The 11,251-nt window shown below is 39.9% G+C and overlaps 1 protein-coding gene across 1 annotated transcript in view; it reads left to right on the forward strand.

The window, feature by feature from the left end:
* LOC109201339 (carcinoembryonic antigen-related cell adhesion molecule 1-like) overlaps positions 1-9,691 on the forward strand; it is a 57,533-nt gene extending 47,842 nt beyond the window's left edge. Inside the window, exons 6-8 of the mRNA XM_019356954.2 lie at positions 933-1,271; positions 5,257-5,592; positions 7,862-9,691. Coding sequence (XP_019212499.1) covers positions 933-1,271; positions 5,257-5,592; positions 7,862-8,070 — 884 coding nt within the window. The 3' untranslated portion in view covers positions 8,071-9,691. The remainder of the gene's footprint in view (positions 1-932; positions 1,272-5,256; positions 5,593-7,861) is intronic.
* The last annotated feature ends 1,560 nt before the right edge of the window (positions 9,692-11,251 follow it).

Here is an 11,251-nt window from a genome sequence, read left to right on the forward strand (position 1 = left end):
TCGGAATGTGGAAAGCTAACAACGTCCCCCCTCAAACAAGAGAGATCAATGATCAGCCGATCAGCTGATCATTGATCAGTTTCATGATTGAAGTAGCAACAGGAGGGGGAGAGAATGAGAGAAGAAGAGGCAGCTGTGCAGCGTAACGACAGATAAACTCCAGCTTTGTGTCTTTTTCCATTGTAGCTGAAGTCCGGGACAAACTGTGTTCCTTTTAAGCTCAATACGAAACGCGTAATATTTTCTCTGAATACGAGATGATTCCGTCTTTTTACGGGACGGTTAGCAACTCTACTAACCTTATGAATAAAATAAAGTTCGCTACAACAATGCTGATGAAAACTCCGTCATGCTAGCTAGCACGCAATACGAGTTATTGTAACTGACTGTAAAAAGTCAGCACAACGAAAATAAACTCCACCTAAACTTGGTTTATATCTGACCCAGATAGACTGCAGGTCATAACTTCTTACCTGAAGTTCAGTTCACCTGACACTCGGACCGGTGCTGCCTCGGGTCTCTCCTCCTGCCTCCCCTTTCCCTCATCCACCTGCTGGCCTCATCCACTTGCTAATGTTACTGAATCAGTGGAAGCTCCGCCATAGCCACCACCAAACAACTGAGTTATTTTTACACACCGGCCAGAATCTGGCCAATCCACCACCTTTCATTGTTTATACCGCTACAAAAAAAAAAAAAAAAAAAAAAAAAATCATCGGCCCACCAAGCGTGCCATCAGTTAACCCAGGGGTCGGCAACCCTGGGCACACGTGCCACAGCTGGCACGTGTGCCCAGGGTTGCCGACCCCTGCTTTATATTAACAAACTGGTTAAAAGGCTAGTTTGGAGCAGCACTGGGAATAAGACGATGACCCATTGACAGTCTTTGATAACACTTTAACCTCTCTGCTCTGTCTTGTTTCCTCTTTCAGAGCCAAAAACTCTCCCAGCTGAGTCTGGACAGAACGTCACTCTGACATCTCGAGCTCCAAACAAGAACATCTACACTTTAGAGTGGAGTAGAGCTGACCTGGGAGGTAAAAATGTCCTTTTCTACCAGAAACATCACTTTGATCCAGCCAACCAGCATCCATCTTTTAAGAACCGAGTGGATCTGAAGGACAGACAGATGAAGGATGGAGACGTGTCTTTGATTCTGAAGGATGTGACGATTAATGACACTGGAAGATACGAGTGTCATGTCTTCATGACTGAAACACGCTCATGGGAGGTCACCAGCTTCATCAACCTAAGAGTTGTTGATCCACCAGGTGAGTGAGTAGAGTTGAGTGAGTGTGTGATCAGAGGTGAAGCTGCTTCCTGGTTGTTGATGTTTGTTTGTTGTATGGATGAGCTGGTGGATGTCAGAGGTAGACAGATGTTTGTCCAGCTGTTGTCTTTGTGGCTGGTAGTCTAGAGTTGTAGAGCAGCATTGTTTGGGTAAGGTTAGAGCAGAAACAAAGACATTTATGAATCAGTCTCTTCTTCTCTTGCTCTCTAACTCGTCTGTAAACATGTGGGGAAACTCAGTGGCTCCACTGTGAGAGTCACCTCAGTCACTAAGCAGCATATCAAAGATATTACATTCATATGAATTAATTACATGCTGTGTGGTTAAATGTTTGTGCATGTTGGAGGTATTTCCCCTCTTTGTTGTGATCAGTGTTGTTACTCAAATAAAGTAGTTATTACACAGAACACTTTAATGCAGTATGTTACTTAGTTACTCCCAGGAGAAAGTAATTAGTTACACTACTCATTACTTTCAGATTTCTCTCTAAAATCACCTGAAACACATTTTCTCATAGTTACCATTTAACGATATAAACGTATGAGTTACAGCCCAACACACCAACACAAATCCCTGAGCTAATGCATAAAATCTTTCTCTTAGTATTTATGTATGAACACAAAGCCGACAGCTCAAAGCAGAGATGAAAACCAGCACAAAGAGACTTTAAAGCGATCGCCAGGGGCGATTTTTGCCCATTTTTGGGGGTGCCTCTATTCATTTTGGGGGTGCTTCAGCATTTTAACAACAAAAGTATAGATAACCCCTCCCCCCTCCCAAAATGGTTTGTTCCAGCTCACCTCTCCCCTGCTCTGGCTCTAGTATCCTCGCTGCTGGAGGGATGGTAGCTGAGACGCAGCGGAGCGGAGGTATAAGTGCCTGGCGTAAAACAGGACATATTAGCTGCATTTAACCTTCAGTTACTCTTTATATAGTTGGTAGGAGTCAGACCATGTTCTGAAATGTATACAGCCTTTTTAAAATCTAAAACTTAAAATTGTTCGTAGCCTACTTTTGTTACCACTGTCCTGTTGAAATGGATACTAACTAGCTAGCTGACTGGATGCCCATTAACCTTATAACTCCTGTTGTCTGTGTGTGTGTGTGTGTGTGTGTGTGTGTGTGTGTGTGTGTGTGTGTGTGTGTGTGTGTGTACAGACAGACAGCCAGGTTCATAATGGATATTAGGAAGTTGATGTGTTTTGTTTTTTTGTTTTTTTAAAAAGGAGCCACATTCAGGTAAAAGTGTAAAATCAAATGATCTGTCAATCAAGAATAATGTTGGATCAGTGTTTCAATATTTATATCTTTTATTAGATGCACATGTGGTTTGGTTATTTTCCTTTTGGTTGAAAGTACACTGAGAGAGAACCTTTCGTTAGTGATGTTAATAATATTTTTTTTTCATATTAATGTAACTTTTCATCTAATTGAATACAATCTATTTGTGTATGATTGTCAGTGCAAAGAGGGAGAGAGGAAAGAGGGAACATGAGGAGAAAGTACAAGGTCAGGAAGAACCAGGTAAGAAAACAGACAGGGAACAGTGACAGGCAAAACAGAAACTGTTAAACTGACAAAGAGAAAAAACCTGATTTTACTCGTACAGTCTGGAAGTTGTGTCCTCCCTATATTAAAGCTGCTATACAGAAGCTGCAAAACAAACTGGGTTGAAACATTTTTGACCCTCTTTAACAACATTCCAACATAACATTATCATTGATTGGGGAGATGAAAATTAATGATATATTTTTATGTGGTTCAGCCACAACTCTGCTAAAACCTCAGCCAGTAATAGGTAGGCCAACTTTTGGACTGTCCAGTTGTCTGTATGACTGCTGCAGTACGTACATCACATTTGCACACTATCAGAAAGTGCCAAACGGTGCCCTGGTGGAGTGAGGAGCTGTAAAGAGAAGCAGAGCGCTCTGTTTATATTCTAAAAGTGTTGTAAGCTTGTTTCAAAGATTCTGTACTGCAGCTTTAAATGTTTTCCAAAAGCAGACATACACTTATCAGTGTTTCTCAAACTTTTTACAGTGTGAGAAAATGTCAAGCTCTCCTAAGTACAACGATGAAAGCATGAAACTCATAAATCTTAGAACACAAAATTAGTCTTATTGAATTAGTAAAATTAGTGTCTGCAGTAAAAAAAAATTCATACATTGTATACATTCTACCACAGGCAAAGTTGCCTCCATTTTTATAATTTTTTTTATTAATATTTTGTAATAATTTTTTGTGCTTTGGGATCATTTTTTATGTATCTGTATTATATTATACATTCACATTAAAAGTGAATCTCTGTCCATAAATTGCACTAAGTTTACTTTTTGCTCACTATGAGCATCATTCATTATTCTCCCCCAGTAATTAAGGTTAGGATATGTATTTTTTTTATTCCAATCCATTCTTCTTTTGCAGCATTTAAATAACCTTTATCAGATTTGATGGTTTTGTTACAGACTTTTCAAAAGTCGTTTTGTTTTTCTTTCACAAATATGGGGATTAAATTTGTGTTAAAATGTACAAAACACTGATGTCATGTTTTGTGACGAGGACCCAGGCACAGAGAGACTTGATGAATTTAAGAATCTTATAATTTTATAAAGAAATTTGCAGACTTGCACAGAGATGGTAAAATTTTGATGACTGATAACGGAGACGAAGACAACAGACGATGAGGACAGGGAGGAACAGGGGTTTAAATGCACCAAGGAGACAGTCAGAGGGAACTGGAGACATTTAAGGATGCAGGGACTGACAGAGACGGGGAAGAAGTCTTATCGTGATGTGTAACGTTTATCTTGCCTGACTGGGCAGCTGTCTAGGTGCTTAGCACCCCCAAAGCTCTGATCCTAGAATCGCCCCTGGTCAGAACATGGTATGAAATGTTTAGGTATAAACTAGCGAGCTAACTTCCTGTTAACTTCTAACTCTGTTAAATTTAATAAATTCTGTTTTCATGGATGCCTGGATGTTAAACTTAATTGTTACACCCGATAAAGCAGCAACGCTGATGATTTAATTAAAGATGAAAGACTTTAGACCGTTTTTAACTCTTAGTGTTCGTTTGACTTTGGGACCTGAACTGGACGGGGTTTTGGACCCAGATTACTCCGCGAAGCTCCTCACTACGGCAGCCGTAATGCTCTGACAGTCCATCAAGCAGTGCGGCTTACCAAAGTTGTACTAAAACATTTTTTAACAGATTTCTGCACGCCAAAATCGGTTCGAGGCCAGTAAGCACAACCAGAATTCAAGGCACACTCTCTATTTTTGAGAAAATTAAAGGATTTTAAGTGTGCCTTATAGTGTGGAAAATACCTTATCGCGATATGAATTTTAGGCCATATCGCCCAGCCCTACTCACAACCTCACACTTCATCTGATCAGGTTTAGACTCAGGTTCTCTGTTAGTCACTGAGTTTACAGACTCACACATTTATAATAATGTAACATCAGCAGTAATAATAACACACAAACGTCTGCAGTAACTGTGTCAGTCTGCTCCACTTTGCTGTTTGTCTCTCCAGGTCAGATGAAGCTGTTAGAAACCAGAAGTTCAGAAGAATTATTTTCATATTGATTCAGTTTGTGTGTGTGTGTGAAGGCATCATCAGGGTAGATGGAGTCTGTGTGGGCTCAATGTCTCTCACTGTAATCTAGAGCTGGGCGACGAAATGATAAAGATAATTATTGCAAAATAACTTTTCCTCTGTAGAAACATGAAACATACTCAATAGAAAGTCTGATCAGCTTTAAACTCAGATTCTCTGTTATTCACTGGAAGTACAGACTTTTATTATGGAAGATTGCAAGAATTTAATAAATAGAAGTAATAATTAAATAATAATTAGCTCCTTATTTATTGTAGGTACAGGTACAGTATGTACTCCTTAATTCCTTTAAGTAGGTCTACTCCGAATTTTAACCTCTCTGCTCTGTGTTGTTTCCTCTTTCAGGTCAGAAAAACATCACAGCTTTGTCTGGACAGGACGTCACTCTGACATGTCGAGCTCAAAAAAAGATCACTGTTTTAAAGTGGAGCAGAGCTGATCTCGGGTCAGAATATGTGCTTCAGTACCATGATAATCAGTCTGTTCCAGATGACCAGCATCCATCTTTTAAGAACCGGGTGGATCTGCAGGACAGAGAGATGAAGGATGGAGACGTGTCTTTGATTCTGAAGGATGTGACGACTAATGACACTGGAACATACGAGTGTGGTGTCTTCATGGAAGAAACACGCTCATGGGAGGTCATCAGCATCATCTACCTGACTGTTGTTGATCCTCCAGGTGAGTGAGTAGAGTTGAGTGTGTGTGTGATCAGGGGCCCGTTCTTCGTACCTCGCTTACTACATCCAAGATCAAATCATCGTGCTAACCTTGAGCTCGCTAATCCGGTTCTCCGAACACACCTGTTGTTGACGATTAGTACAGCTGGATGAAGTAATCTGAGATCACTGGGTGGCTTAAAAGGTGCTACGCATCGATAGTAGAAACATTGATCGGCAACCCTGTGATTGGTCGGCGAAGATGTCGAAGGAGCGCGCACAGTATTTCACGGCAGCAGAGCAAGAACTCTTGATTGAGGGATATCAGGAGTTTCAGAGTTTAATGAAAACGCAAGGGAACACTGCAAAGGCTGCAAAAGCAAGGAGAGAGGGCTGGCAGAAAGTTGCTGACAAATTAAACTCGTAAATAATTTATTATATCATATTCCATTATATCCTCTTTCACATTAGAGCCACAACAGGACCCACTAGAACATGGGAACAAGTAAAAGTGAAATATAAGAATATTCTACAGAATGGTAATATTTATCAGAGGTGAAGCTGCTTCCTGGTTGTTGATGTTTGTTTGTTTTATGATTTAGAGCAGCATTGTTTGGGTAAGGTTAGAGCAGAAACAAAGACATTTATGAATCAGTCTCTTTTTCTCTTGCTCTCTAACTCGTCTGTAAACATGTGTTAGATTTGTATTGTTGGATTGTCATATATGCTTAGAGTTGTATAATCAATGTCATGTTGGTAGAGGGTTGATCCTTAATAGTCTGCAAAGGCATTGTGTGCATTCCAGAGTGTTCTGGCATTCACACCCACATCCTGGAAGCATGGGAGAGGGCATACCTTCTCTTATTGTTTTATGGTAACGTATCTATGTCTGTTTTAGTCTAAGTGCCTTTTGTTTAGATGAACTGCTGGACTTCCAGACCAGCAGGTTTAGGGAAGTCATTTATGGGGTCACACACACACACACACACACACACACACACACACACACACACACACACACACACACACGCGTATACTTGCACACACACAGACAGTACTCTTTGTTCACATGTATACCTATACTCTGTCTGTGCTTCCTGTTTTATTTTGACAGTCTCTCGTCCTGTGTTCAGTGTGTTCAGTTTTGCTTCCTCCTGTCTCATTGTGTCTGATTACTTCCAGCTGTGTTCCCTCCTGTTTCCCATCCTCTCGTTATCCTCTGTCTATGTAAGTCCTCTGTCTTCCTCTGCTTGTTGTTGTGTCGTCCATGTTGCTGTGTTGTCCTGTGTGCCTCCTGTCCCTCACGCCTCCTAGGTTTGGGTCCTACTCCTGCTGCCACACAGCCAGCCTCGACAGTCGAGGACAAAAACATAAATAAAATTCTGTATCAAGTCTTGTAATCATTTGGAGTGACAGCTCGGTGGTGTGGTGGTCAGCACTGTTGCCTCAGAGCAAGACGTCTAGTCTCAGTCTGGCTGAGCACTTAGTTTGTGAGTCAAAAGTGGCCTTGCTTTACAAGCCTACATTACTAAAATACATAACACAATATAATCAGAAAAGAAGCACTAAGAATTATTATTATTGTTTATTCCTTAGTCCTGAGTTTGAATCCTTTCTATGTAGAGTTTGGATGTTCTCCCTGTGTTTGTGTCTGTTCTCTCAGGATACTTTGGCTTCCTCCCACAGTCCAAACACATTTAACTGATGATTCTAAATAAGTGTGCTCTGTGTTAGCCCTGTGATAGACTGGTGACCTGTCCAGGGTGTATCCTGCCTCTTGCCCTGGGACAGGCTTCAGCCAAAAAATAATTCTTTAAATGAACTTAAACTAATCATGGAAAGGATTTCTACGTTAATAAATGTCTTTCTGTCAGCATTAAGTACTTTAGTTGGACTAATGTAATTTGTGTGGGTTGGATCAACTCAGTTAATTAAGTTGATTCATCATTAATTAATTAAGTTGGTCCAAACCAAGTACAATAAGTTGGAATAACAGAATTACATAATGTTAAAACAAAACAATTAAATCATGTGGAAATCCTTTTTATGACTTTTGTATTCAAATAGTTATTTTTTGAGTGTAGGAGGCTGAGGGGTAACAATGGTGCCCACCAGTTTTATTTTAATCAATGATCCAAGAAAATCTACCAGGGTGGAAACTTTCACACTTTATTCACATGTTTTATCTTTTTATTTACTTTTTCTCCTGCAGTAGAGGAAATGGATTCTATTCTGTTAGTTACTCGTCATTTACCTCCATCCACAGCTGACACTTTGTTTCTCTCCTGCAGGTCCATCAGGAGGAATTATTGGACTGATCGTTGTTGTTCTTCTTTTTCTTGTCGGTGTTGTTTTTTTGATCTACAGAAAACATAAAGTGTCTCGATATTCATACAAGGTTCCTACTGAGAATAATGAGGCTCCTCAGTCTCCACAGCAGGACTGTGTCAGAGGACAGACAGAAGTGAACTATCCTGAGCCTCCAGCAGACGGACATTAAACATCCACAATTAGATTTTTCTGATTATCATCATGTTTATGGACATAAAGTGGGAGTGGATTCCCACAGATTTTGCGTGTCAGTGTTGGTGTGGGAGTTTCACCTGTGATACAGAGGAGCTTGTTTCTATGGAGCCAGCTGCAAGGAGAAGGGTCTCCCCTGGATGCCAACACTGAGCTGAGCTCTCCCAGTAAAATATTACAAATAACATAAAATGTGTCGGTGCTGTAATATTCAACTTGTTTGTTTTTTCATTCCAAGGTGAACTGTTTGTTGTGTGTCAAGCAACTGCTGTACAACAACACCTCATTTGTGGGTTTCTCTTCAGTGTTTCTTTCTCAGTCCTTACATGATGTTCACGTCCAATTTGAGATAAGAACAAGATAAACTTTATTCTTCAGCCTGAAATACAAAAATACACAAAAATGAAACTATAAGAATTTTATATTGTTGTACTGCTGCTACATTTTTGTACACTGATGCTGAGTTTTAGCACCAGTGTATTCAAATCAGTGTGTTTTTCTAGGACAGTGGTGACAGAGGTCAAAGGGGACTGTGTGTGTTCCCACCACATTTGTCCACGTTACCACGGAGACAGAAAACTGCAGGTCTTTGAAGGATCATGAAGGAATCTCCAAACAGGATTAGGAATAATCATATATGGTACACATAAGGAACAGGGCTCATGCAGAGGTCATAGGGTGCCTTGACCCAGGAACAAGATCTGTAACAGGAAGTAGAGCGGGTTAGCACTGTCCTTTCACAGCAAGGAGGTTCCTGGTTCAAATCCCAGCATGTACTCCTTATGCCTGTGTGGGTGCCCTGAGTGTAATCGACGTCCTCCACAGTCCACAGACATCCATGTGAGGTAAAGGGTGATTAAACTGTCTGTGTGTGTTTAGTAGATAAAGTGCTGTATGAAAGTCTAGTTACGAGTGGTCAGCAGGACTAGAACAGCAGCAGTGGTTATATAACACAGCCAGCAGCAGGATACAATACTAAATGGGCCGTGCATCACAGTTTAATGTGTGACTGGTTGGCTGAGCTGTTTGGTTCAGCTCAGTTTAAGATTTTTACAATAACATGTTTTTGGGTGCAATAATTACAGAATAAGGAACATTGATGGTGACTAACTTCTTCTGTTGTGCGCTTTAGTTATAATGTTGGATCCAGTCCTTTTGGGTGGGTTGTTCCTGTCCTCTGTAGCGGTTTACTGCTTTTTCCAAAGCTTTTATTTCAGAGCCTCCACCCACACAGAGTTTAGTATCACAGTGTAGGAAGTGACTCTGCAGAAAGAATTTCATACTCTGACCTCCAAACACTTCCAACAATCTGACTCTGTGCTTTGGAATTTAGGTCACAGTTGAAACTTGGTATTATAATTTCAAACCACGCCTCCACAAATCAAACACTCTTCCTCTTCACTTTTCTTCTCAGCACATCTGTTTACAGTTAGAGACAAACAGACAAAACAGTGCAGAAAACAACCATTTACAGCTAAATGCTGCCTCCTCTTTAGTGCAGTACAGAGAATTCATGTGTTTACAGCACACGGCAGCTTTGTTCCTTATTTTGATTCATATGTGTGAAATAAATAAAACAGTTTTTGGTTTGTGACTGATGGATGAGACGGACTGTGTTTGTGTTCTGTGGAGATCATGTTAGAACTGAACCTGTTAAACACTTAAATCCATTTTATATTTCTGACTGTTTTGTTTTGTTTAATCAGCCTTGTGCTCTGTTATACAATGATTTGGGATGCTTAGATAAATTACTATCTTAAGCATTTTGACCTGTATATCCCATTTGTGTTGAACTATATATAAAGGTTAAGTTTATATTTGCGTCATACATTTAACTACTGATGCATCAACACCTGTTCAGCAGTTGTTTTGCAATCTAACAATTTGTGCAAATAGACATCTATAACAGTTTTATGTTTCATTTCAACAGCTTTATAGATTAAATGATTTGTAGAATCAGGTTAGCAGCAATTATTTATGAACTACGGCTCATTTTGACAACACAAAGTGTCCCAAGTTGTAGAAATTTCTAATTAGCAAGATTTAAGTTTTATTTTTGGTCATGCAAACTGTCTTAAAGTCAAAAATGTCAAGCAAGAGTAATTATCTCTTACTGTAAAGCTGACATAACAGGCGTTACTTCTAACTTTATGAACTCAACTCGGCCATAAACCTGTCAAAGGTGACTGTAATGAAGATCTATAATAAGGTCTGGGAAGAATGACCAGAAAGTTATGCAACACAAGCATCAAGAATCAATATCCTAAACTTTCTGCTTTTCTCTTAGTTTCTTCTCTGTCGCTCTCTTACTTTGTCGTTATGTTCATTTTCAGCTGGTTCATGTGTTCCCACTTCCCTCATTAGCCTCTTTTGTGTATTCAGTCTGTGTTTTCTCATTCAGCCTTTGTCAGGTCGTCTGTTGTTTTCCATGCCATGCTCCTAGGTTTCCATGTTCCATGTTTAGGTTATTTATGCCCAAGATTATCTGTGTCCATGTTAGGCTCTTTCATATTGTGCTTTAGTTCACCAGTTTAGGTTTCAGTTTCGCCCAAACCCTTTTTGTTTGTAGTTTTTTGCCAGACCTCAATAAATGGCTCACTTTTTAAATTATATATTACAATTCTGTTATTATTATTATTAATATGATCTTAATTAATATTAAGTTTTGTTTCATGTTCATTCGTGTCTGCATTTTGGGTTCACTCCTCACTCCATACAGTCTGCCTCAGCCAGACTGTGACACGAGTATGTGTCAGCATGACCTTGTGAAAACTGCTTAGCTTTGCTTAACAATGTTTCACTATGTTATCTGCTAACTGTTGGGGAGTAGAAGGACGAAACCCCCAAGATGACCGGTGCCAGGAGCTTCCAGGGGAAAGAGAGTGGGAGTTGCTCTCTGCCCAGTAGCTTGAACACAGCTCTTTCCCTGTTACAGACTTTCTTTATAAAATTCCACCGCAGCAAAAATTTCTGGCACAACTTCACCTGCTTCCAAGGTGCATGAAAGAATTCACAAAGCAGGAGCTCCAGCAACACTTGAGGGAAGGTGAACAACTTTAATACTTGACCAACGCGTTTCGGCTTGTGGTCTTCATCAGGGTCATAGTAAAACATTCTAAAAAATTGCTTAAATACAAGACAGGAAACAGAAAAAAATG

Source organism: Oreochromis niloticus, linkage group LG3, assembly GCF_001858045.2.
Source record: "Oreochromis niloticus isolate F11D_XX linkage group LG3, O_niloticus_UMD_NMBU, whole genome shotgun sequence".
Classification (NCBI taxonomy): Eukaryota; Metazoa; Chordata; class Actinopteri; order Cichliformes; family Cichlidae; genus Oreochromis; species Oreochromis niloticus.